Here is a 27639-nt window from a genome sequence, read left to right as displayed (position 1 = left end):
TGGATTCTTATCTCATTATACATGACAGCCATCTCACCCCTTGCTTTTTCCTGAAACACCAATTGCAATCGGTAACAGTCGTCAACAGGTTTTCCACACCTATCAGCCAATCGCCCATTCCCACCACCCATCTTATTTTTTTAAAGTATTTTTTATTAAAGATTTTCTTGATTTACAAAGGTAGTGCAATGTCTCACTCGTATTTTTTTCCCGTGTAGCATTTTTACAAGTCAATTTCGTTTGTCGAGACATTAGGAAGAAAAGGGGGGATTCCCACCACCCTTCTGAGTAATACCCCTCCTCACCCTCTCACTGTATATAAGGGTCTGGCGACTTCTGTTTCAGTGTATCTGAAGAAGTGTGCATGCACACGAAAGCTCATACCAAGAACAAACTTAGTTGGTCTCTAAGGTGCTACTCGAAGGAATTTTTTTATTTTTTATTTTGTTTTGACTATAATAGTACTCTTAGTTCCTGTAAAAGTCGAAAGCAGCTATTTGCCTTTCTGTCCTGCAGACTCTCTGTGTTGAAAACCATCTACGTATTGCAATGGATAAATATTACAAGTGGAAAATTTGCACCATTTTAAACTGGAAGTGGTAATAAAAAACTGTGCTCTTTGTTCTGTGCTCTTCTGTTTCAGTGTATCTGAAGAAGTGTGCATGCACACGAAAGCTCATACCAAGAACAAACTTAGTTGGTCTCTAAGGTGCTACTGGAAGGAATTTTTTTATTTTTTATTTTGTTTTGACTATGGCAGACCAACACGGCTACCTACCTGTAATCAGCATTGTACAATTAGTGAAAGTATTCCCATAAGAAGGGCATTCCATGAGCCAAGAAAATGGTGATGAGCATCCGAAGGTGTTTTTCAGTGTACAAAATTCTATTTCCCCCCCTTCTCTTTTGACAACAAAGATCTTACAACTACAGCTTACAACCAAGACCCTTTAACTTTGGCTGTACCTTAAAACTAAAATCTGAAGCTCCTCGCACAGAAAAAGCAGGGTTAGGATCCAGTCAAACATAAGTCTTTGTGAAGGTTGCAAACCCAACACACTCTCTGGAGAATTCCATTCTGTTGCAACCTGTACCAATCAAAATAATGCAAAATACATGATATTAGCAGGGCTGCACTGTTCTGTATAATTTGAGATATAAGGTCACACACCTTGTTAATTTGTCTGCCTTTTTTGTTATAATTCAACATTTTAAATAAGGAATATATACATAAATAAAAGGAATTAATTCCACTCAGCTCAGCTTAGGGTCAGGCAAGGAGGTCTCATAACTTTTCAGCACTTGATTAAGCCACTTCTACGTATTTAAATAGAGGGACGCAGGTGGCACTGTGGGTTAAACCACAGAGCCTAGGGCTTGCTGATCAGAAGGTCTGGTGAGCTCCCGTTGCTTGGTCCCAGCTCTTGCCCACCTAGCAGTTTGAAAGCACGTCAAAGTGCAAGTAGATAAATAGGTACTGCTCCAGCAGGAAGGTAAACGGCGTTTCCTTGCGCTGCTCTGGTTTGCCAGAAGCGGCTTAGTCATGCTGGCCACATGACACGAAAGCTGTACGCCGGGTCCCTCGAACAGTAACACGAGACGAGCGCCGCAACCCCAGAGTCGTCCACGACTGGACCTAATGGTCAGGGGTCCCTTTACCTTTACATGCCATATGGTCATTTATGGACCTAATAAGTATCTAAAGCCATTTGCACATAACAGAATATGTATTGTATTTTATCAAAGTACACCCAGGTTTTTCTTTTTACACTTTTCTGTAGCTTCACAGCCACACCCTCAACTTTGCGGGGATGGCGACCCACAGGCGGCGAGGTGGGGGGCCGTGGGGCGAGGCAGACTCCTTGGCTCCAGACTCCTTGACGGCGGGGGGGGGGAGGGGGGAGAGGTGGGAAGTGCCCCTCTTCGGGAGCTTCCCAGGCTATTGGTTGGCTCTTGGCTGAGGCCACAACGGCACATGGCTTCATTTAGGAGCGCCCAGGCCAGGGCTTCGGTGACCAGCTCACCGGCGATCATGGCAGCTTTCCAATTGTGGAGGGACTATTTCCAGCTGGCGCGCGTGGTGCAAGAAATATGCTGGCGGAGCGCGAGGAGCAGTTTGTCGGGACGTTTCGCGGACCAGGCGCCGCCGCCGCCGCGCAAGGAGGCGCCCCCTGCCGGGGAGAGCAGTCCGGCGCGCCACTGCGCCTTCTGCAAGCACAACGGCGAGTCGAGGGCCATCTACGCGTCCCACGCGCTCAAGGACTCTGCCGGGAGGGTGCAGTGTCCTATCCTGAGAAGTTACACTTGCCCTCAGTGCGGAGCATCACAGGATCGGGCGCACACGAGGAAGTTCTGCCCTTTAACCAACAAGGGGTACACCTCCGTCTACAACTGCCTCCGGAATTCTGCCGGGAAGAAGGCAAGCAACTTCAAAACGAAGCCTAAAACTTAAAAATTAAAAGGTGGGAAGGGGACTGTTATTATCTCCAGAGGCATCTTAGCCATAGAGGCTAGGAGGGGAACCACGGCGCCAGGGAAGTGACGGAGGCTGGACGCGGGCGGCACCTCCCGGCATCAGCTCGCCGCCCTCGTCCACCTCCGCCGCTGCTGGAGCCTCTTGCCTGCCGGAGCGCCGCCCTCCCACCGGAGCCGCCCTCCAGCTGCTCCCCGCCCGGAGGCCGCGGCCCACAGCCGCTCCAGCAGAGGGCGGGGGGGGGGCGCGGTGTGTCGCAAGCCTCGCCTGGTTCTCTGGTCCATGTCCATCCCTCAGCCAAGGAGCTTCCCAGGATGTAAAGCGGGGGGTGGGGGCGTGGGAGAGAAGAAGGAAGGAGCGCAAGTTTGAGAGGGCGATTAAAAGGAGAGGGAAAGTTGAGCGAAAGTCTCCGCGGGAGGAGGAGGAGGAGGGGCGGGCGGCGGGGGCCGGATCGCGGGATGAGGCGACGGGAAGGCGCCCCCCCCCTCCTGGACACGCTGAGCGCTCCTGGCCCTGGCAACACATGTAGCACTAACAAAGTGCGGGCCCCCCCCCCGTCCACCCTTCCGCCTCCTGCTAGCGTGACCCGGGGGCTCCTCGTCGCGGACACATGGAGCCATGGGAGGAGTTGGAGAGAGAGAGGAGAGAGCCCAAGGAAATGGAGGTGATGATAGAGGAAGAGGAGGAGTGGGGGGCGAGAGAAGAAAAGAGGCACGAGGTTGTGCCGGGGTTTTGCTTTCGCTGGAGAGGAGCGGGGAGGCTGGAGGTGGGAGTGAAACGGGAATCACGGGGGGGGGGGGGAGAGAGATCGCGACTGTTTTCCAACAACCCAAGAAGAAACGTGTGTGTGTGTGTGTGTGTTGTGTGTTTTTGTGGTGGGGGGAGACTCTCCCCAGGCAGCTTGGATTGGGGCTGGTGGCGGAGGCGATAGCAGTAGCAGCAACCCCGCGGACCAAGTCAGCTCCCCCCCCCTCTCTCGGTGTGTGTGTCTCCCTCTCTTAGCCGGCCAGGGAGGTCAGCTCGTCGTTTTCTGGTTTTGCCCCCCTTTTGGGGTGTGTGCGGGATTTTGCCCTCTGTGCCTTATGAGAAGGCTGTTTACCAAAGGGGGAAATGGGGTGGGGAAGCTGCACCTGATGAGCTGCTGCCTGCTTTGCAGCCGATGAAGATGCAGGAGCTCATTTCACCCCCACAACAACCCTATGAGGTAGGTTAGTCAGTGAGAGGAAGGGGTCGTGATTACCCAGTGAACGTCATGGCCCAGAGGGGATTTGAACCTTCCTTCCCTGCCCCTTGGAAAGGGGGGGGAGGGGAAGAGGATGAACAGCGGAGGGCAGGACCGAAGTCAGTGGGGCTCTCGATGAGGAACAGCCAGAGGGGCAAAAGCTCTTGCTATACCACTGGTGTGGAGTGCTCAGATTGTTTGTGTGTCTGTCTGGGAGGAAGGTGTTTGTGTATGTGTGACTGAGGCAGAGAAATATTCCCTGGATGGGAGGAAGGTTTAGAGGAAGGTTTACTGAGCATTAGTAGCATGCTGATAAATGCCCATTTGCTCTTGCTTCACTCCTAGCGCAAGCAGGACAAGAAAGGGGTAGGTTTTGTGTTACTTTGTGAACTAGGAACTGTGGCTTGTTTCTCTCTTGCAAGCCACAGCAGCCTGCCATCCTGAAGTGGTTTCCAAACCTGGAGGTTCCTGGGTTAAAATGAGTAAAAAATGTAGATAAGCAGCCATTGCTACTCTTACAGGAAGGGTAGCCAATGTGAAGCTATGCAAGTGTTGTTGGAATACAATTCCCCTTGTCCCTCACCACTGGCCATGCTCCTGGGGTACGCTTGCTATCCAGTATTTAGCCTCAAAGGACTCTGAGGTAGAGTATTCCTACAATTACAGCTGGATACAAACTAGAAAAAAAATGCTGCATAGATTTTTGGTGAGGAAAATGTGATTGGGATTGTGTGCATTTTATCATCTCTTTCAGGTACATTCGCAGCTGTACCAGAGCTAGCACTTTTCTTGAAGTCAAGGAAAACTCTGGATCTAATACACCCCAAGTGGTTGGTCTGCAGGAATCAACTAAAATACAGTATTCAGAAGGAACCTGGAGGGAAAAGAGAGAGAGAGATAGTCCAGGATGGCAACATTTACTTCAGGTGGCAGTGGTACATCAAACCAAGGGCCTGGAAATGAATTCTTTCAGCACTGCCACAATCAACTCACTCGCTCTTGTTTTTCAATCCAGCTACTCTTCTTGCTTGAATTATTTCACATTCATGTTATTAAGGATGTCTGACTCAGTGTGAAGAGTGTCCACTTGAGACAAATGTTACCTGATTTCCCAAATCACCAGTTTGAAGTCTTCCTATGTTTGTATTTATTTAAAGTTTTGTTTAAATGCATGCTTGTTTTTCAAGTGATATTTGTTGGCCAGGTTTTATTTTGTTCTTAAGATGTATGGTCAATAATTACTTTGGTTAATATTTATATGGTTATTTATTTGTTACACAAAAGCAATAAAGCGTTTTAAAAACCCTAAACCAAAGATGTGTCATTTTTCAAATGAATCGCTATGTAAGGATTTACTGTTGGACAAGGAAGTTAGGGAGGGGCTATTGAGGGGATTTAGATGAGGGGTCTTGGCATACTGTGGTAAAGAGGCAAATAATTACACCAGACTTGCAGCTGGTGTAGTTAATTTCCCTCTTTTAAGTGAGAAAGCGCTGCATCCCACCCCACTTCCATCCTAGCTAGAATGAGCAGCAGGGCTTGGGAAGCAGCAGTTCCAGCACCACAGAATCCTCCCCAATTTTAGAATTGTTCTGCCTGTGTAGAATGCAAAACACACAAGACACCATAAAGTAGACAAGAATAAAAGTGCACAGCATGTTAAGCTCTATTGGTTTCAGTGTGGAACAACTAAGTACACACATAACTCTTCCACTTGAAGTGAGGTTTAAAGTTACTCAACTTTGTAGTTTTTAGCCCAAATAAAGCATTTTCATTCCACTAACCTAGTTCATTTATAAACAATGAAATGGTTACACCAGAACCGTATAAATAACGGCATCATTCTGTAGTTTCTATAGAGTAAAACTGGCTTTTAAGTTTAAGGTGTTTGTTTGTTTTTTTGCATTCCATTAAATACATTTTGACCTAATGGAGGAAGAACTATAGATACATGCCTGAACATAGGACAACTCTTCACAATTGTGGACAAGAGTTCACACCCAGGTAGTTATGTTAAGAGTTTGTTAAGAGATGGTGGGGAAGGGGATATTGATCACAGCTTATATACAGGTAAAATTACTTACTGGATTGTGCACCAAGACATTGAACCCAGTTCTTAATTATAAGGGTCGTTTAGATTGCTGTGGTAGTTAGTGGGATGTGAAGATGACTACATGTACCGGTAATTATACTCATTTTATTAATTTTATTCTGCATCTAGCAGTCTATTTTGATGCAGATAAGCATAAATGACCCCACTGCTAAATAAAACAGCTAAAGAAAACCATAACAAAGCAAACTTTCAAAGCAGGAATAGAATTCACTAACTAAATCTCTCTCTTCTTTTTGACTGTACAAAGTGTGCTTGTCACATTGCTCACAGATTGTCTGTTTCTCCGGAACTTCAGTCTCTTGAAGGAATCCAGGTCTCTGTGTGTGCTCATGATAAGTCGGCTAGGAAGAACAAAACAACCAACCACACCACAATGGGTTCCATGTTAGCAAGGCACTTCTCAAGTAAGCTGCAGAAACAAAATTATAGACTGCAACCCCCCTGCAGAACAATTAAGTCACTGTTATCTAAAGAAACAGGTTCCAACAATTATTATTTGCTCCAGAACAAATGCAAGGAATTTGATTGAAAGAGCTGAAATAATTCAAGGTAGCTGAAAGGGTTCATGTGCCATGTTCTCCAGCTCTCAGTCTTAGAGCTGTAGCAGGCTGGAAAAGTGACTAGGGAGGGGGAAATACCTCCTACTTCCTCACTTGGAGCTGTGGTTGATATGCCTCATGGCTCCTAGCAGCACCAGAGATGTAAAATTTCTGGAAATTTTGAAGCTCGGGAAAAACCCCTGTCATTGCTAGCCATGGGGGGCTAGCAGCAGCGTGGGCACAGTGGGATGGGCAGGGAGGGAATCCAGATCTGGAGGGGAGGGAGATTATTTATTTATTTATGTAATTTATACCACTATAACAAATCAAGGCAGTGTAAACAATGATAAAACATAAAACATTTAAAACAGCACAAAATAATATCCTTAAATGACTGGCTAATCAAAATGTTTGAAACAGCTGCATAGCCATGCTGACATTTTAAAAATCTTCAAGGCATTCCTAAAAGTCATTTTAACCCACAGGTTAAACATGTGAAAATAAAATTATCTGAAATCAGTGGGACTTACACCCCAGTAGATGTCATTGGGATCTGGCATGCATCCCACTAATTGTGATAGGACTTGCAATTCAGTAAACCCTTAAAACAGTCCTGGGCCAGATGCCTCTGGGAAGATCACAAACAGAAATAAAGGAAATAGCTTTCCCTCAGTGTTTGTCCTCAGCATCTGGCATTCAGGGGTATAAAACACATAGACATTCAATTTAACTACCATGCCTAATGGTGGTTGCTAGGCCAAACATGTCTTTTGTCTTTAAATCGGGCACATTTAAGCTAAGAATGTTACACTATGATTCCTGTGGGAGCTACCGGTATGTAATTGCTGTAGATGCTATGGCAGTGACCACATTATCTCAGGCCTTCAAGAACCTCATTTTTTATGAAGTATTGGATATGGTACAGAAATATGTTCTTACTTGAGATTAGAGAGCTCTTTAATCAGTCCACAAACAACATCTGTTGCATCTTCTTGTTTGTATTGATCACAAATCCCCTCAGTCACCTCATTCCTGTTTTTTGGAAAAAAAGGAAAACAGAAGCAGGAGATCAGCAATATATCTTTCTAGATTAAAAGTGTTTCCCCCCCCCCCAGGTGTCAAGCCTCTTCAAACATCAAAGGATGTTATCTTTGCTCCAAACGGTCACTGACTCCTTGACCTAGGATTCCAATCCCATCCTACAAATAGCACATCTAACAAATGACGTATTAAATATTTATGTAGAATATAGGTTATAATTATGGATTTTTATTGCACTTTTTCTTAAAACTGCCTGCCCCAAGCTTTTGAGAAGGAAAAAAATCACCCACTTCCATTTGCTCAGGTGTTTCAGGTGTGCGTACACACTCATGCAAAGCCACGTATGTAGGCCTAGTACAGTAATACCAACTGCAATGCAAAATACCAAGAAAGCTCATACTAGGAAATCCACCCACCTGGAACTATTTGGATAGATCAGATTAATGGCTGGGACTGGTGTTTTGATTCCACTTTGTTCTCCTGCAGCACACTGATCACTTTTATCCTTGGAAGGGCTATGTGGATTATCCAGAAAGGATGTCTGAAGGGATAGAAATGCAGTTTAGAGATACAGGTATATTCTCTATGTAAAAAGCATCAGTGAAGGACTTGTTCAATCTCAATCCCAACCAGGTAGGGAGAAATCTACAGCAATAATGTTAATAATTAATGTAATAATTGGGTTATTAGACAGAGGTTTCAGAATGTTGATACATAAGACATATCCGCTAGTTAGCTTTTAGACTTTATGCAAATAATTTTTATTGTTTATTTTGGCTAGATGTGATGGATATAATTTTAAGAGAAGCCTGCAAACGAGCAGAGATTGTAGCCTGAGCTACTTTGGGGAGGGCAAGGGGACAGATCACCATTCTTTACCTACAGTGTGTTCTGCTGGCAAGCCCCTTTTCTCCCCCCCCTTGCTACTGCCGCTATCCTCATCCTCCCTCAGCAAGAGGCCAGCACTTGCTCTATGCACACAGTGAAGAACTTCCTCCCACATCCTTGTAAGACATAACAGAAACAGAACTAAAATGAATGAGTAGAAATTAGAAGGAAACAGATGTTCACATAACACTGGAAGAAACCCCCTAAGAGTAAGAGCTAGTTGACAGGAGAGCGGAATAGCTAGGAAGATGAGGAACACTCCTTCACAGCAGGTATTTAAGCAGAGGTGGGATGTCCATCAGTCAGGGCTCCTATAGTTGCATCCCCACTGTGTGGAGGGCGCAATCCTCTCCCCAATGCTTTTTAACATCTTTATGCGCCCCCTTGCCCAGATTGTCCAGAGCTTTGGGCTGGGTTGTCACCAATATGCTGATGACACTCAGCTCTATCTGCTGATGGACGGCCACACCGACTCGGCTCCTGACACACTGACCAGATGCTTGGAGGCTGTGGCTGGATGGTTTCATGGGAACCAATTGAAACTAAATCCTTCAAAGACATAGGTCCTCTGGCTGGGTCGGGATGGCATGGGGATGAGGGACCAACTCCCTTCTCTTGCGGGGGCCCAATTAGTGCCAGCGCCTTCCGTTAAGAGTTTGGGTGTAATCTTTGACGCCTCCCTTTCCATGGAGGCACAGGTTACAGCAACAGCTGAGGCGACATTTTTCCATCTTCGCTGCATTAAGCAGTTGGTCCCATACCTCTCCCACCCCAATCTGGCCACAGTGATCCATGCGATGGTCACCTCCAGGCTTGACTACTGTAATTCACTCTACGCGGGGCTGCCCTTGAAACTGTCTCAGAAACTCCAGTGGGTGCAGAATACTGCAGTGAGGCTCCTCATGGGGTCCCTGTCATGGGAGCATATTCACCCAGTGCTTTATCAGCTGCACTGGCTCCCGGTGGAGTATAGGGTCAGGTTTAAAGCCTCTTGTGGCCTGGGGCCGTATTTACAGGACTGCCTCTCTTGGTATGCCCCGCAGAGGACCTTAAGGTCCATGAATAACCATAGTTTAAAGGTCCTGGCCCTAAGGAAGTCAGACTATCCTCCACCAGGGCCAAGACCTTTTCAGTGATCGTTCCAACCTAGTGAAATGCTCTGTCCCATGAGACTAGAGCCCTACAGGACTTAACCTCCTTCTGCCGGGCCTGTAAGACAGAGCTATTCCGCCAGGCCTTTAATTTGAACTCAGCTTGATCTTTTATTTCCCTTCTCCCCCCCCCTTTTTATGAAGATTACCTGCTCTGGGACCCCACAGCTAATTCTCCCCTGGTCTCCTTGCTGGCCCAAGTAGGACTAATTTAGCCAGCTAGCCCTGGTGACTATCTAATGTTTATTGGATGGATTTCCCCAAAATTGATTTTTGAACTTTGAATTTTATTGTTATTCATGCTTTTATACTGTATTTTATGCTGTTTTTATGTTGTATTACAATTAAGTGTTTTAAATTTGTTGTTAGCTGCCCTGAGAAGGGCAGGGTATAAATAAAAAAAATATTATTATTATTATTATTATTATTATTATTATTATTATTATTATTATTATTATTATCCAGAGGAGCCACAAAGGCTAGTACAAACTATTTTAAAGGACTAGAATGGGAGCCACTGCTTCCATTGCTGCAGCCTCAGTTAATCCACAGAATCAGTACTAGTTACAATGGGTTTGTTAGATCTGGAAATGACCGTTTTACATACTAATTGGTTCACAAATATTTTTACTGGGATGCACTTTGGTTGCTACAAAGACTTATCAATTATGTTGCACTATAGCACCATTCAAAAATATTCAAACTACAGTAAAACTGGAGTCCACTGGGTTTTGTTAATGTTATGAGCTGCTTTAAGGACTCCGGCAAGGAAGTGGGATATAAATCTACTAATTAACTAAAAGTATGTAGTAGTGCAAGGCCATTTCCTTCATAAATTCATATGACGGGTACTGATACTTGCATTTATGAATGCAATATTAAAAGGATTACTGGAGTGTTACGGTCTTATCGATTCTGTTGTATAGTAACTGTCAAATGAAGAAGTAAAACTATCACTTTCTTAATCTCGTCATTCATGGTCAACTCACCTTGTGTGGTGGAAATTCAAAGATGCCCAGTAGCTGACTGTTAGACAGAATTTCCATATCCAGAGAAAGGGGATCTGCGCAAGGAGAGCATGTTTGGGTCATAGTATCAAGGCCGCTTGCTACATTTCTGCTGCAACCTGTACTTAATACAAGGAGAGACTTCTGCATTTCGGACCCAGCATTCATTTCTCTACCAGGATCGCCCACCATCAATGGTGCTGGAAGAACCTTGACTGAGGAGAGGCCATTTTCCTCATGGGCAGGTTTGTTCTTGTTGTCCTCATGGGTTACCATTTCTTCTTTCCCCTCCATATAGATGTCAGCAGAAGAGTTTTCTGTTGGGTTTGTTTCTGCCTTGGCAGTCTCAGTCAAATTTTGCTGGGAAATACCTGACAGCACTTCCCTAATTTCAACTGGTTCCAAATCACATCTGTTGAATTCAGACTGTTTTGTATCAGACACCAATCTCTCACTACCACTTTTATTTTGGGTCTGTAATACTGGAACTTCTGGGTCAGGCAAGCCAGTGGTGCTTTTTGCTGGCCTTGCTTTCATTTCAGATTCTTTTTTATTCCTCCCCGTCTCTTCGCTGCAAATCACTGCTTGCACTGAGATTGTGTTGCTCTCAGGGTGAACATCTCCATTAGGCTGTGGCAATAACACATCACTTGTTTCAAAAACCTGTGCACATTTTGATTCAGAAAGATCTGCTTTCTTTTCCAAATAAATACTCATAGATTGAATATCTAGAACGTCTTTGCTAGAAGTATTCTGACCTTGTACACTGTTTTGCTCTGCAACTATGGTCTCTTCCGCACAAGGGTTGCTTTGACTTGCAGTTTTACTCATACCATTTTGCTCTACAGGTTTGCCACTTGACCACAGGTTCTGCTTGTCTGTCCCATTTTCACTCATTGTAGAGCTGCACAAAGTGACTTGATATTCTGAAATTTCAGTACTGCTGCAAATGACATTTTGCTCTTCAGTTTCCCCCCTTCTATATGGAAGGCCCTGGTCTGCTTTTTTGACATCAGTATCTCCATCTCTAGAAACACTGCTTGTATTTAGATGTTTGCTCTGTTCTCCAGGTGGGAGAAATGACAGATCTTTCTCCAGTGGGAAATGTGTTCTGTTGTTCTCATTTTGGGTTTGGCTGAACATGCACTCAACAAGACTTGCATCTTTACAATTTCTATTTTTGGTCCCGTTTGCTTCATTTACATCATATGAATTTGTGATATCATGGAAAGCTTTATTTTTATCCATACTCATGTTTGAAGTATCAAGATGCTCTTCATGTGGGGTACTTTTAATATGGTCAGTGACACTGTCCTCTGCCAACATACTAATGCTTATCTCCTTAACAAATTGGCATTTAAATGGCTCTAGAGACAGACCATCTACATCCTTATTACTTGACACTTCCTTTTCACAGATACTTTCTTGTAAATTGGATGTTGTTTCTGTTCCTTGACAGGAATCAGCTAAGCCTGAGTTTGCACCACCATTGTTTATCCTTCTAATGTTGTCTTCATCTTGCATTTTAACATCCAGTCTTTTATTTAATTCTTCACAATGAATGATCACTTGATCTCCAGCATCCTTCACTTTTGTCACCAATGAATCAGCTGCTTCTGAAGAAACAACACAGTCTGAAGAAACAACTGTGTTCTCGACATAATTGTTTGCTGTGCTGGTAACATTTCTATCCATACAATCACCCTTTGAAAAAGGTGACAAAATTGTGTGTCAGTAGAAAAAAGTAGCACAAACATTTCGCATTTTCTGACTATGGCCACCAGTTCCCATTTAACAGTGCATTTCTATGTATTTAACCATCTATATGCTGCCCCTTCAGGTTCTGGGTTCCTTTACAATCTTTTTACAGCTCCTAACAAGCAAGCGAACTTCCAGGTTTGCTTCCAGTAATACTGAAACAATCAAAATAATAACAGTTGACATAATGAAAGGCATATTCAACAGCAGAGAAGCCAGTTCAGGTAAAAAGTCTTAAGATATTTGTTTTTTTTTTAAGTATTTGCATGGTGCTGAAAAGACATTCCATAAGCAAGTTGACCCAATTGAGAAGGCCCTTTCTTCATTTGTCCTCTGCTTAACCTTACTGGAAGAAGGGAGCAGGGACACCAAAGATTACCTAAGTATACAGGCAACTTAATGTGTGAATATGCAGTTCTGCACAAGTTATCATCTTCCACCAAAGAATACTCTATTTTTATCTGCCCTTGGCCTGCTAGTTTAAACAGTGAATTGTGGAGTATACACAGTGGAACTCTTTAAATTCCTAGATGGGATTGTGCTCCCTCTAAAGAAGCAAATTTGCAGTGTGGGGGTGCTGCTAGACCAGGGGTAGGCAACCTAAGGCCCGGGGGCCGCATGCGGCCCAACCGCCTTCTTAATCCAGCCCGCGGACGGTCCAGGAATCAGCGTGTTTTTACATGAGTAGAATGTGTCCTTTGATTTAAAATGCATCTCTGGTTTATTTGTGGGGCCTGCCTGGTGTTTTTACATGAGTAGAATGTGTGCTTTTATTTAAAATGCATCTCTGGGTTATTTGTGGGGCATAGGAATTCGTTCATTTCCCCCCTTCACAATATAGTCCAGCCCACCACATGGTCTGTAAAAGGTTGCTGACCCCTGTGCTAGACCCACCTGTCTTGCCCAAGCTAGTGCCCTTAATATGCTTGAGAGTGTGCAGGTGCCTTAGCTGAAAGACAAACTAAAACGTGAGTTTTTCATGGGGGGGGGAATTACTCAGTTAAAACTATTTATTTATTTATGATCTGTCTCTTAGGGAATGTCACTTAGAATTATTATTATTATTTAAATCTAATATAAAAACCACAATATATACAAATAAAACAGCACAGCTAACAGTATCCTTAAATAACATATCAGTATATCTTGATTAAAACTACTGTAATCATTAAAAGCCCTCTGGAAATTACCAGTGTGCTTAATTTGAACTAGAAGAGTGCAGTTTGTCTTTAATTATCAGCACAAAAACGAAAGTGTTTCCCCCGCGTCCAGCCATAAGGAAACACTTCTCTGAATGACAAGGGTATACATTACATTATATAGATAAGGAGGAAGGGCTTGTTGTACCTTTTCTGTCCCAGTTGTTACAGCTCCTCCAAAATTTCCTTCATGTTTTTCAGCCAATGTTTTTCTTGGCTTTGTAAACTTTGGTACCAACTTTCCTCCCTACAACCAACAATAAGAATAAAAATAACAATAAGAGTATCATATACTCTTCCTCAGCAACTTCCAAAATTAAGCAAAAAGGCATCAAGAGATTGGATTTATCAGGCTCAACAAAGAAAATATTTTTTTACCTGCTGAGACTGCCCTAAATTTCTGAGAATTTTGCACAGGAATAAAATTGGACAAAACCAGAAAACAATTTTCACTGATTTCTTGCTCCCCTTACAGCTCCCAGTGACACTTTCCTTGCTGCTCTGGGAGGATTTCCAACCCCCCAGAGCAGATCTTTAGGGCACAGGGGGCTGCAGGAGGGAATTGTCAAATAGTCTCTTCAAAGTATTCTATGGAAGTATCATATGCAAGTGGGGTTCCACTCAGAGGAACTTAAGATTCGAATTATTGAACAAGTATCGGTAGTAGTTTCACTCAAAATGAGAAACACCAGAAGTTCAAGTTTATTTTACTGTTCAACTAAAAGATGTTGTGAGCAACAAATAATTCCACAAAAGTGAAGGAACAACAGTAATTCACTATAACTGTTAAAATGCAAATACAATAAGTTCATAAGTATACCCCACATTTAAGAAAAAAACATCCAGCACTGAAAAAGAAAAGAAAAATGATCCGAATTTTATCATATTGATGGATTATGTGTTTATATGTAGAGATTTTAGCATCTAATGGAAAGTAAAGGGTCACCATCTTGACCTTGGCCTCAGGCAGCAAAATACCTTTGGTAATCTTGCGCTTCTCCCACTGAAAGGATGGGGGGGGGGGTTTCCTAATTTTTTTCCAGCTGGGCTTCAGCAGGGGACTTTTCTGGTGGCAGGCGTGCCACCTTGCCCCCACGACAGTGGGTGCCCAGGGCATGCCAACATCACCATGGTGTGTGCACACCACCAAGTGGAATCTTGGGGGGCTCACCTCCATTTTAAATTTGTGGATGCCCGGGCACCTGGGGGCCCACAGAGTTTGCAGCTATACCTGGTGGGTAATACCCTGCTTTAATCAGCAGTGGTCCTACATCTTTGTGTCCACATTTCGACAGGAAAACTCTGTCTTCCGGAGACCCACTACAGTGAAGCAGCAGTGCCTCTTGGAGCCAAGCATGGCAGGAATCATCCCGCATATGATTGCCCAGTTGCTGGCAGTCCAAGTTCCCTTTGTCTCAGAACTTTCCTGGCAGGGGGATTCCTCTCCACCACCCTGCTGCTGCCACCACAGCCAAACTAACTGTTTAAAATATAAACACACATATCAGGGGTAAAACTAGGTTTTATTTCACCCGGGCCAAAGACCCAGTTTGACATCCCCCCACGTGCATTTGCGCGCGCACACACACATGGGGGGGCTTTGAGCCTTAACGGCGCCCCTCTAGAGGCTTCACCCAGGGCAGAAAACCCAGCTAGCCCCCACAGCTATGGCTCTGCAAATATTTAATATAAAAGGAAGGAAGGAAGCTACCTGTTGCTCAAAGGGAGTGCTTAGCTTAATGTTCTCTGCAAAGGAGTAAACTGAGTGGTTTTTTCGAGGCAGGTAAGTGGTGGCCAGGAGCCAGGACTCCTGGGTTCTCTTTGGCCCAATAAAGAGGTGGGGTGGTGTTAGGAGTTCAGGGCATTTCTTAATACCAGGTCAGAAATCTTGTTCATCTAGCCCAGTACTGTCTACTCTGGCTGGAAGTGGCTATCCAGGGCAGAGGTCTTTGACATCTTCACCCATGACTACTCAGCGTTTTTAACTAGAGATGCTGGGGTTCAAACCTGGGGCCTTCTGCTCTCAGAATATATATGCTCTACAACTCCACTAGGGGAAGATGTACAAGGAGCAACCCTTGGCCTTAATCTGCATGCAGCAATAAAGTTTATGAATTCAAAGGAAGGTTGTGTGGAACAACACAGGCTACTCTTCTGGGCTTCTGGCTGTAACAGTTTTCAAGAAAAAGCTAGACAGACCATTGCTGAATATGTATTTAGGTCAGGACTGAGCCAGCTGTGCAAGCAAAAGCATCTTGGCTTGTTGCCCTCTGTTCATTTCTCTCTGGCTTTGAGTGCCCACTGGTGGTTTGGGTTTGCATTGTACTTCTCATTGTTCGAAATTCTAAGCAACTTTTCAAATCCTGATGCGGGCCTAGCTATACATTTTTATTTTTTCTTCAGAACAGCCTAGAGTGTGTGCGCTAGCCTTCCTCCTCCCCTTTTCCACCAACCTAAATTGGACACTCTCTGAAATTACAATTCATAACATGGTAGAGGTGGGAGGGACATACAGTGGTACCTCAGGTTACAGACGCTTCAGGTTACAGACTCCGCTAACCCAGAAATAGTACCTCGGGTTAAGAACTTTGCTTCAGGATAAGAACAGAAATCGTGCTCTGGCAGCGCAGCAGCAGCAGGAGGCCCCATTAGCTAAAGTGGTGCTTCAGGTTAAGAACCGTTTCAGGTTAAGAACAGACCTCCGGAATTAAGTTCTTAACCCAAGGTACCATTGTAATTGTATCTTTCCACAGATCTCCTGCATCTCTTATAGTTTGGCCTCTGAGTACAGGTAACTTCCCATTTGTGTGGGGATTGTGTTCTGGATCAATGCACATGTCAGCAGTCAAGTGGAAACCAATTCCGCCCTCGCCCTCTTGAAGGGCTGAAAGCAGTGTGCTTGTCGCATTCACACGTCAATAGGTCACACACAAAATGTTTGCCATCTGTACAAATTGTTTTCTGTGACTAAAGAGAGTGACTTTCATTTCGCTCACTGCCACCATGGTACTTGATCCAGCACTGTACTAGCAGAGAATGGGGAAGAGCCTTTTCCCTAATTGCAGCAACTCTTCTTTGGATTTTTAAAAAAGCTGTTAAGATCATTTTTCCTAGGTGTTTCAGCCATGACAAACAGAAGTGTGCAATGCAATATAATCACTGCTAGTATACATTTTGAAAGGTGAAATGTTATTGGCTATTGGCCCAAACAACAACACAGGATCAGAAACAAGCTCACAAAATGAGCCTTAGAACCACAGATTCTTGCAGACATGTGGAGTAGATCACATATTTCTTGCAGACATGTGGAGTAGCTCACATATTTTGAAGATCTTATGAGGGGGAAAGTCCATTTGGACTGCCTCATACAGTCTTTCGATGCCTAAGGAGGCTGAAGGGACTATATGGGCCTACACACACGTAGAAATATATGCATGGAGGAGCAATAGGTGTATTTATCTGTATATGTTTATGGTCTCTTCTCCTGGCTGTTGAATGCCCAGCTAGTAAGTTGGTAGAAGCTAGCCACTGCAATCCTGTGACATCAGATTGAAAGAATGTGTAAGGAGGTTTAGTGAATCATCCTCTTTAAACAGAGCAAATGTATGCACAGAGTAAACCTAAGCCTCAGAAGTAAGGCTATTGTGTTCAATGGGGTTTATTCCCTTGTACCCTTAACAAACTGCCTGATACAATGCTTAAGATGCATGCAGGGTGTCAGTCAATGACCCAAATATCTACCAGGTAAATCTTGCTGCATATCAGTCACATCTGATGTCCTCTCTTGCGAGATTTATGTCATACAGACTGCAAGGATTTGGATTTGATCAAGCAGTATGTCCACATAAGGAACACAAAGGAAATCTATTCAGCTATACTTTGTAAGTTTACTTTACCTAACCAATAAATTACTAAAAGCTACTCTACAGCTAAATGTACTGCTAATGTTACTTGAGACGGAACTTACCTGAGACAGAGGTACAAAAACCTTCATATTATCTTGCTCTTTCCTCTCAAATGAAGCCTTGCTGTTAAAAGACAACAAATATACATTCAAGTTTAGGGAAGGCAAATTAGTAATAGAAATACAGTAAGTAGGAAATTCCAGTACAGTCATACCTCGGGTTACAGATGCTTCGGGTTGTGAGTTTTCAGGTTGCGCACCGCAACAAACCCAGAAGTACCAGAACGGGTTACTTCTGGGTTTTGGCGTTCGCGCATGCACAGAAGTGCTAAATCGCTCTTTGCGCATAAGCGCCAAATCACGACATGCGCAGATGCGGCACTGTGGGTTGCGAACGCTGCGGGTTGCGAATGTGTCTCCCGCATGGATCACGTTCGCAACCCGAGCGTCCACTGTATGTTTAAAATCCCAGGATGTTTATTCTATTTGCAAAATGCCCTCCAGAGCAGGACAAAACAAGCATGCTCCATCTTCCATGTGACAGCCCTTAAGATATTTGGAGGTGGCTATCATATCTCCTCTCAGTGTCCTCTTTCTCAGCCTAAACATACCCAGCTCCTTCAACCGTTCCTCATAAGGCTTGGTTTCCAAACCACTGATCATCATGGTTGCCCTCCTTTGTACACCTTCTAGTTTGTCAATATCATTCAGAACAGGAAACAATATTCCAGATGTGGTATGACCAAGGCAGAATAGAGTGGTACTATTACGTCTCTTGATTGGGAGACTTCTGTTGATGCAGCCTGGAATAGCATTAGCTTTTTTTGCTGCTGCATCACACTGTTAACTCATGTTAACCTTGTGGTCCACTAAGACCCCAGATCCTTTTCATATTACTACTAGTAAGCCAGGTGTCCACTGTCTTATATTTGTGCAGCTGGTTCTTCCTTCCTAAGAACAATCCAGTGCCTCCTGTAGCCGCTGCTTTTTGCAGTGGTGATAGAGTTACTTGCCATTCAAGTGCGGATAGATTCCAAAGGCTAAAAAAATGAAACAGAAGCAGAAAAAATAGCACTAAAAGAGAGATGAAAGCAGCAGCTCTTCAGGATCCCAGGGATTTCTACTGCTTGATGTCCAAACAACTCACTTGTCAATCATAATTCTAACTCCATTCATTGGCTAAACACTGAAAAGTGGGAGCAGCCAGGCTGACTCATCTCACATAAATCACTTAGAAAGTTACCTGCACATTTCGCTTTATAACTTTACTTCCAGGACAGTTAGAGACTTACTGTTTTACAAATTGAAAATACAGAATCAGGAGCCCTTTGCAGGAATGGGTCCTGGTGCAATTGCTCTAGTTGCATCATTATAATCTGACCATGTGAATCCGAATGCATAATAAAACTTTTGTCCAGAAGCCTTACTTTAGAACAATCACAATATAATCGTATGAGCAGCCTCAGTTGTCTTTCTTTATCAATTGCCACCCCTTGATTTCTCTGTCCAGTCCAACCATGTTTCAGACATTTCATACTCTGCTTTGAATCAAACTTGATTACCTTGTATCCAGGTCTGCTGTCAATTTTTCTGGGTTCATGTTTGCTAGGCTATTTCTTTGACATTCTTGAATTGTTCCTGATACAATTACTTTTGTGGAAGAATTGTCAGAATGAAAATTCTGTACTGGCATTTCTGGATCATTCCCTTCTGTAAGCTTCCTCCTAAGGCACTTGTTTGCTTTGGATAGAAGAAGAAGAAGAGTTTGGATTTGATATCCCGCTTTTCACTACCCGAAGGAGTCTCAAAGCGGCTAACATTCTCCTTTTCCTTCCTCCCCCACAACAAACACTCTGTGAGGTGAGTGGGGCTGAGAGACTTCAAAGAAGTGTGACTAGCCCAAGGTCACCCAGCAGCTGCATGTGGAGGAGTGGAGACGCGAACCCGGTTCCCCAGATAACGAGTCTACCGCTCTTAACCACTACACCACACTGGCTCTCCACTGGATATGCCATGTTCCTTGTTCTCTTCTTTTATTTGGGGAAAAAACATTAATCAACCTTTATGCAAAATAAACACAGCAATTAATATTGACTTTATAATAAAATACATTCATCACCTAAAGGAGAACACTTTTAAATCCCATTGATTTCAATAGGCATTGATTTCAATGCACATGCTTAAATCTGCTACTGAATAAAAAGGCTTAAATGTAAATTTAAGTGGATCTGCTTAATTTATTGAAGCACATGCTCTCATGACTTATACTACAAACCTAAATAAAAAATAAAAAAATTCCTTCCAGTAGCACCTTAGAGACCAACTAAGTTTGTTCTTGGTATGAACTTTTGTGTGCATGCACACTTCTTCAGATACTTCTTCAGGTATCTGAAGAAGTGTGCATGCACACAAAAGCTCATACCAAGAACAAACTTACCGTAGTTGGTCTCTAAGGTGCTACTGGAAGGAATTTTTTAATTTTTAATTTTGTTTTGACTATGGCAGACCAACACGGCTACCTACCTGTAACTGGAACTACAAACCTAGACTTCCTTACTCAGGGGGGAAGAGGGTTCTAGAAACATTTTCCCCATGAACTTCATTTAGTTAACTTAGCTTAGGTTCCAAGTCAATGTACCTGCTTTTGGAATTGATATGCAAATGGTTACACTGGCTTACTCCCAGATAAGCTTGCAAAGGATTTCAGCCTAAGTAATTTATTGTGGAATAAACTTTTCATAAGCAACAATCTACCTCATCATCTATGTATTATTGAACTGAGACCATGATGCTTCTGTGCATGCATGCATAAGCACTTCCACAAACTGAGGATAAATTTAGGCCGAACAAAGATTAGCATTTTGGGGGTAGGGAGTGATTTGCACAAAGTGATTTGCACACCTGAGCATCTGCCCAGAACAAAAAAGCCACTTGAGGGCAGGGGAGTAGTGGCTGAGAGGAGGAGCCAGAATACACAGAACTGAGTGTGTGAATTGTCATGCGCCATTTGTGTACACAGAAAATCAGATCTGCACAATCTGCTGGCAACATTAAGCCTGTCTTGAAGCACCCCAATATGCAAATAGCTTGGAAAAATTGGTGGAGGGGGAAATCTTATATAAAGACAAAAAATAACAGTGTGATTCTATTACCTGGAATTTGTGCCTTCTTCCTTTTACTCATTTTAGTGGCTTGGTAGATCTAAAAGGGAAATATCAGTTTAGGTCAATGTTTTCTATTAAAATAATATATATTGCATTATTAGACATTATATCATGGTGTTTTGACAGCTAAAGTTAATCATATGCTGTTCTGAGACATTTTCATGCATACTAAACTCTAGTATGTGATAGAAAGTTTAATTCTTCAAGAGTCACGTTACCATACAGGCTGTTTTTTTCAGAATTCCTTAGTAATTATAAACTGACTGTGATAATCAAAAACACACCCTGTCAGGGGAAAGTATTAAGTTAGCAAATTCGGGGGGGGGGGGCTTTTTCAGATGAGGCTTTTGTTATGCACTCACTCTGTCTTACATTTGCTAATTTGCTCTGAAATCGCTCCTGTTATTCTTTGCATGGAAGCCCTCACTGTCCATCAACTCGCAAATTAGAAGATCTTAAAATAAACAAATTGAGGCATGGGCCAAGTACACATTTTCCCCACTGTGAGTACAAGCCTGCCTGCAGTACTCTTGGTTCAGTGGACTTATTAAAGCTCTACGTCTCAACAGTGCTTTACTGTGTTATCATTAAATGGACAATTAAAGCCATTTGTCAGAAATCAGTTCCAAAATGTGTAATCCCATGCACAGCAAAGTCGCCATTGTTTTTCATTGCTTCTCTTCAACACCATGTAATAAATAGTGCAGAAGTGACAGACCTTGCCCCCTACTCCCAATTTCCCCCCACTGTGAACATAAAACAGAAAGCATAACCAGCAATGATACAGCTGTTTAAAAAGTATTGAATATGATGGGGAGAATCGGATCCAGACTGAGATGTTGGGTTTTAATCCCTGCTCCGTTTCCCTAATTTCCTGAATGACTCCCTGCCCCACCAATATTCGCCTAGGGTTGCCAGGTGTCCACTATTTGGGTGGACAGTCCACTTTTTTCACATTATGTTCACTATTTCCCCCCACAAAATAGTGGACATTTTTTTATTCAAAAGCTTTATGATGAAATGGTATTTTAATATGTGTTAAAATGTTTGTAAGAAAAATATATAATTTAATTTAATTTAACCCCCCCCCTCTTGTCTGCTATTTTTTGGGAGCAGACCTGGCAACCCTATATTTGCCCCACAGGGAAAAATGTACAGGCATCCTACTTCCATTTGCCTCTTTTTACCAGGCTCCTTCTTAGGAAGAGTGAAATGTAACCTCCAAAGTGAGCACTCAATGCCTCCTACATATAGTATTTATAATGAACTCATCTTCTGCCTCTTTAACCGCAGTGCTTTTGGCCCAGGAAGGAATTTCAAACTAATTGGTATGCCACAGGGGTGCCAACTTAAATAAAATATTGTGGGGGCCCAGGTAAGCCCCGCCCTGCATAATCAATTACATGATGCAGTGTGTGTGTGTGTGTGTGTGTGTGCGCGCGCACACACACACCCACACACCCCATTTGAATGGAAATGCCCATCAACTTTGTGGAGGCCCAGCCCCATCAAATATTTTATTGTGGGGAGCCCCTAGGAGTTGGTTCCTATGATATGCAACGTTGATTGGCCCTAGGTTGCTTAGTTTGGGGGGAAATATTGTTAAGCCAAGGGGGCTGAAGCATTCAAAAACGGAAAATTTTAATGTAACCAGCCGTAACGGTATTGTTTTGTGCTGTCGATGTTTGCTGTATCCATAAAACAAAAGTCATGTGGGGGGAAATACAACTAAATACAAAAGCGCTTCAAGAGAGGAACTCAAACGAGCACCTGCTTTTTGAGGCAGGCAACTCCCTAACGACTTTTCCCGCCAATTCTCCTCCCCACCCTTCGCCCATGAGGCCACGCCCCCAACATCGTTTCCCTTCCAACCTAGAGATAGCAAAAAGGGTAGAAGATTGAACACTTCCTGGTTTCCGGTGTTATTTGGTGACGCTTTTCCAAGGGTGGCAAAAAACAACACACACACACACACAACCGCAAGGAGCTAAGAGCAAGGTTACCCCGTCGCTGTATCTTTCAGTGTTTCTTGCAAACTGCTCTCCTTCTCTGCCTTACCGCCAAGCTTGCCCTGCTATATGGAGAAAAAGTGACGCGTGGCCAAAAGTGCAGGTTTGGTGAAAGGAATTGTCCTTCAGCCTCAGCCTGCCCAGCTGCAGGGAGGGGGGGGGGGAATAAATCTGAACTATGCCAGCCTATTCAGTGCGGCTGCAACGTCTCTCAGTCGACCTCCCCGCGTTCCGATCTCTAATAGCAGTGCGATAAAAGGAGGCAGCGATGCCTCCGGCTGCCAGTTGCTGGGAATCAAGAACGGGAGAAACAGAGCTGCTCCTTCGCTCAGGTTCTGCTCGCGGGCTTCCCCCAAGGGGCATCTGGCTGGCCACTATGGGGACAGGATGCTGGGCTTGATGCTGAGCCCCTTTGGCCTGATCCAGCAGCCTGATCCTTTTAATATTATATGCTCGAATCCTGCTCGCGGGCTTCCTCCAAGGGGCATCTGGTTGGTCACTGTGAGAACTAGGTCGGCCCGATCCAGCAGCCGACCTTCTCTTACGTTCTTAGGGCAGAAGTGTGCATGCACACAAAAGCTCATACCAATAACAAACTTAGCTGGTCTCTAAAGTGCTACTGGAAGGATTTGTTGTTGTTGTTGTTCTTAGGGCAGTTTGTCCCCCGCCTCCCAGTACAGGAAGCATTTGCGAAGCAATATTGTACTTTTTTTTTAACTAAATAAAATACGGCGTGCATTGGGGTTGGGGAGGCACAATGTTCTGCCTTTTGTTCCAAAATCTAGGCTGTCAGACTCTTCCCGCCGCGCGCACTCTTGTCTACGGACAGAAAAGGGGGCAAGGCTGCCGTAAAGCCGACGGGCGCCGCCGCGCGGTGTCGTGCTCGCGACGAAGCCGTAAAGCAAGTCGGGGGTTGACGGGCTAGTCGCGGAAAGAAGCCGGAAGTGCGTGTGGCGGGAGCGAGAAGGGCTGGCCCCCAACTTTTGCGTGCGGTGCGGTGTCGGGGGCGAAGGAGCTTCGAGGGGCGAAGGGCGAGAAGCCGGGCAGCGGCAGGGGCCCTTGCCACTCTGTGGTGAGCGGCGCAGCCTTCCAAGTCCCTTCGCATGCGCGGCCCGGCTACCCTCACAACAGTCCCGTAAGGTAGGCCAGCATTATTGTTATTATGGAGAGAAGGGGAGGGAGAAACATGAACCGGTGATGTTTTTTCTGCAAGCCGCCTCGAGTCCCTGGTCAGGGGGAAAGGTGGGGTAAAAAAAAATAAGTATAGAATGATAACAATAATGCCCAGATTTATAATTTTGGCTGTCACCTTTTGCATGTTTTCCCGAGAATAAGTCCCATGGAACACATTGTCCATCCCCCCACCGCCCCCGATGGGTTTTATGGAGTTCTCTAAATTAAAAATCTCCTTAAGCAAGCCACTGTCTACCACCTTCAGTGGGATTACAATATTGGCCTACCTTAAGGGGCTGTTGTAATCATATCAACTTAATGCATTGTGAATTGTTTTGAAGACTCGAAAGCATATTTAAAAACAACAACACAAGACTCAAAAGTACTACAGTGGTACCTTGGTTTAAGTACAGCTTAGTTTATGAACAACTTGGATTAAGAACGCTGCAAACCCGGAAGTAGGTGTTTTGGTTTGTGAACTTTTCCTTGGAATAAGAACATGTTTCGCTTCCTGTTGAGTGTGTTCCATTTGTAAATTGAGTCCCCTGCTGCTATGGGAAAGGACGCCTTGGTTTAAGAACGCTTTGGTTTAAGAACAGACTTCCGTAACAGATTAAATTTGTAAACCAAGGTACCACTGTATACGTATTCATTCTAGACATTGTTAAGATTAATGGCAGGGATGGTGAGGCTTTCTCCTGAGAGTGAAAGAAGGGGAGGGAAAGTATGTGGGGTTATTGTTTGGTTTGTTATTATGATGTTTGTGTTTTTATATTGTAAACAGCCCTGTGATCCTCGGATGAAGGGTGGTATATCAGTCAGTCAAACAAGCAAATAATAAAACTGTGGCTGGCTAGGAGTTAGAGTGATGTGAGCAGACAGATAAGATAGGCATGGTAGTGTAGGCATTTGAGGTGAATAAGATACTGGAAAGCAGTGGCAGTGGGCTTAGTAGCCTGATGTTATGTGCATTTGCTTGGCAGTAAATCCACAGAGCCTAGGGCTTGCCAACCAGAAGGTCAGCGGTTCGAATCCCCGAGACGGGGTGAGCTCCCGTTGCTCGGTCCCTGTTCCTGTCAACCTAGCAGTTCGAAAGCATGTCAAAGTGCAAGTAGATAAATAGGTACCGCTCTGGCGGGAAGGTAAATGGCATTTCCGTGCACTGCTCTGGTTTCGCCAGAAGCGGCTTAGTCATGCTGGCCACATGACCCAGAAGCTGTACGCCGGCTCCCTTGGCCAGTAAAGCAAAATGAGCGCCGCAACCCCAGGGTCGTCCGCGACTGGACCTAATGGTGATGGGCCCCTTTACCTTTAAATCCTATTGCGGCTTATTCCCAGTGATTTTAGCCGTACTGATTTCAATGGAACCTATCCGCTAATGGATGTGAATAGTGTTGCCACTGCACTGAGCTTCAGGATTTGTTTGCAAGTAAGCACACATAGGATTGGGCTGCATGGCACCAGAGAGAAGAGAAAAACAGAGGAGGTATGGTGGCTCATATTTCATGACTTAGTGTCACATATCACATGTTGTGTGCAATATTAATGGAACACTCTCAGGGTTTTCCGGAAGTGCTTTGGATAAGAAGTGGGGTCTGGGCAGCCATCAGCACATGAGGGAAATAATGCGGATAAATGGAATGAGGGAAACAGGGTCAACTTCTGACTGACCCCATTAAAATATCCAGCACCATCTGGCCTGATGCTGTCTTGCACTGACTGAGAACAGAACAAAGAGAAATGAACAGGAACAAGAAGCCACCTTCAGGAGGCAAAGGCGCTGCCAAACCTAGACAGGTAGGTTGCTATCCTTTTTCTGTGGTGTGATCTGTCTCAGGTGCTCTTTCTTGCAAGCACTTTGTTTTAGGCTGTGCAGGTATCTGCTCCAAGATGCTGCTTTCACATCTTGAGTACTATGAAATAACAATGTGTACACACAATAGGTCTTCTCCTGCCACTCTTGTTTTATGCCCATAGTGCGTAAACCTTCTGCCACAAGAATCTTTGCAGAAATAGTAAAATGTATATTGTTTTGTAGCAATAGAATTCTAAATGCTCCTGAGTAAATGTCTCCTCATGCTTATGTTGCAGAAAGACTTTTGTAGTCTTTGTTTCCAGTTGCCCATTCCAGGTTAAGCCTATCCTAAGCCTCACTATTCCCCATGCATGCAGGGAAGGGCTGGCCCTCCCCAAAGAGGCAAATCTGCAAATAACAGCTAACAGTCAATCTAACTGGGTTAAAAACACAACTTGACTCACCTTTTTTAAAATAAAAGGATAGACTCTAATAAAGAAGTTTGATTATGTTTTTAAAAGCATTATATATGAGTCTATCATGAGCATAAACGTCTCTAACAAATGTTAACTTACTGGGTTGCCAAATGCACAATTTGGCCCTAGTGCTTCTGCTTTTTCGGGTTTCCAGCTTACTGAAACCATGTTTAAAGATACAAGATGCATTTTAATTGTAACAGTATCATTAGATGCTGCACCAATAAAAAATGGCACGGTTGTGACCCAGCTGTGTTGTTGTTAGGGGGCAGAGTGAGAAGTGGGAGAGAATGTGTGATGAGCCGCCTTCGCTGCTTTGTAAACTGGCAGTAGGTGTGGCAAAGCAACAAGTTAGTTCATAGTCTGCTTGCGAGAGGAATTATTGTGCAAAATGCTTCCTTGTTCTGGAGATGTTTTCCAAGATGTTAATGTGGGTGTGACTCGGGTGTGTTCTGAGTCTAGTCCACCCTTTTAGATTCCAGTAGGCAGAGCAAAGCAGCATAATGTCGGGCAATTATATTTCAGTGTAGTCTTGCTGTTGAAAATCCTTCACGTATGTGACAGTGGCATAACATTCCTTAGCAAATAGAGAAACCTCTGAAGGCTGTTTCCTCAGCTGGTGGATTAATAAGGGCTGAGCAAATAGGCCCTAGTGCAGGGGTCTGCAACCTTTAAGACACAAAGAGCCACTTGGACCCGTTTCCAAAGGGAAGAAAAACAACTGGGAGCCGCAAAACCATTGCGACATTTAAAACAAATATAACGCTGCATATATTGTTTCTTACCTTAATGCAATAATAATAAATAACGTATAGGAGCCAATGCAAAGTATAATTAGTAAAAACAACAAGAATAAATTATTACTTTTTTGCATTGACTCAGGGGCGTACCCAGGATCAAAACTAGGGGGGGGGGGCAAGTCATGGTCATTCAGGTTGTGACATTTCAGCACGGAAAGGCGAATGAAACCAAAATTTTAGGGAAATTATATATAATTATAACAGTGCTTTATTACAGTAGTTATTACAATTATTTGCTTGGTTTAAAAAATTTTTTTATTCTAGTTACATGTCTTATACCAGGGGTGGCCAACTCCCAAGAAACTGTGATCTACTTTCAGCAGTGATCTACCCCCGTTTTTTGGGGTTCAGCTCAAAGTTGTTTTTTTTGGGGGGTGGTGGGTGGGAGAGAGGGCTTCCCCCTCTAAGATAGGTTGGCAAGCGACCTAATAAAGAAAGAAAAAGGGGGGTGGGAATGGAAAAGTGGGGTGGAAAAATATAAATTGGGGGTGGGGTGGGGTGGGGAGAATATCTATTAAAAATATGTAGTAGTTTAAAAAATAAAAATAAAGGGGGAAATCTTTTTCTTCTTTTTCCTTTTTTTGAAAACAAAAACAAAAGGGGAAGAGAAAAGAAAAAGGGGGGATAGAGGGAGAAAAGGGTAATAATAAAAATTCAAATAGAGTGGCTGCAGCAGCTGTGGGGGGTGTTTGTTTGTTTTTCGTTTGTTTGTTTGTTTTAAAAATGGGATTTCTCCCCTTGGATTAAAAAAGGAGGGGAGGAAGAAAAAGAGGGGGGGTGGGAGAGCAAGGCAAAAAGCCAAAAAGCAAAAAACTGGTTTGGGGGGGGAATCACGCCAGGCACTGCAGTGCGCCGACCTCGGGGCTCCGGGCCCCCGAGCCGCCCTTGGGGCCGTCTTGAGCATGTACACCGCCCGCAGCGAGCGCT

At 44.0% G+C, this 27639-nt stretch overlaps 3 protein-coding genes across 4 annotated transcripts in view; 2 read left to right on the top strand and 1 right to left on the bottom strand.

The window, feature by feature from the left end:
- Positions 1-1975: 1975 nt before the first annotated feature.
- NANOS3 (nanos C2HC-type zinc finger 3) lies at positions 1976-2452 on the top strand. The gene has a single exon (XM_033173863.1). The coding sequence runs from the start codon at positions 1976-1978 to the stop codon at positions 2450-2452; it is 477 nt and encodes a 158-aa protein (XP_033029754.1).
- Positions 2453-5884: 3432 nt separating this feature from the next.
- On the bottom strand, positions 5885-22513 carry C16H19orf57 (chromosome 16 C19orf57 homolog). Its single transcript, XM_033173634.1, has 10 exons — positions 22463-22513; positions 20448-20496; positions 19306-19325; positions 18858-19045; positions 17359-17419; positions 13540-13638; positions 10417-12138; positions 7805-7929; positions 7287-7379; positions 5885-6149 (listed from the first exon to the last, which is right to left on the bottom strand). The coding sequence occupies exons 2-10, from the start codon at positions 20476-20478 to the stop codon at positions 6023-6025; spliced, it is 2466 nt and encodes an 821-aa protein (XP_033029525.1). The 5' UTR covers positions 20479-20496; positions 22463-22513; the 3' UTR covers positions 5885-6022.
- An 845-nt stretch (positions 22514-23358) lies between these two features.
- CC2D1A (coiled-coil and C2 domain containing 1A) overlaps positions 23359-27639 on the top strand; it is a 46006-nt gene continuing 41725 nt past the window's right edge. Inside the window, exons 1-2 of one of the 2 annotated variants that reach the window (XM_033174077.1) lie at positions 23359-23608; positions 25330-25438. In XM_033174077.1, coding sequence (XP_033029968.1) covers positions 25382-25438 — 57 coding nt within the window. In that variant the 5' untranslated portion in view covers positions 23359-23608; positions 25330-25381. The remainder of the gene's footprint in view (positions 23609-25329; positions 25439-27639) is intronic. The other variant, XM_033174076.1, reaches the window with a different exon arrangement.

The sequence above is a fragment of the Lacerta agilis genome, chromosome 16, assembly GCF_009819535.1.
Source record: "Lacerta agilis isolate rLacAgi1 chromosome 16, rLacAgi1.pri, whole genome shotgun sequence".
In the NCBI taxonomy this organism is placed as follows: Eukaryota; Metazoa; Chordata; class Lepidosauria; order Squamata; family Lacertidae; genus Lacerta; species Lacerta agilis.
The sequence above is the reverse complement of the archived record's forward strand: the minus strand, read 5'-3'. Positions and strand labels throughout refer to the sequence as shown.

Coding starts and splice junctions, on each gene's coding strand:
- NANOS3 (XM_033173863.1), top strand. CDS start 1,976: ATGGCTTCATTTAGGAGCGCCCAGGCCAGGGCTTCGGTGACCAGCTCA.
- C16H19orf57 (XM_033173634.1), bottom strand. CDS start 20,478: ATGAGTAAAAGGAAGAAGGCACAAATTCCAG. Junction 19,326..20,447: donor GAAGAAGGCACAAATTCCAG/GTAATAGAATCA, acceptor CCCAAATAAAAG/AAGAGAACAAGGAACATGGC. Junction 7,380..7,804: donor ATCTATCCAAATAGTTCCAG/GTGGGTGGATTT, acceptor TCCAAAAAACAG/GAATGAGGTGACTGAGGGGA.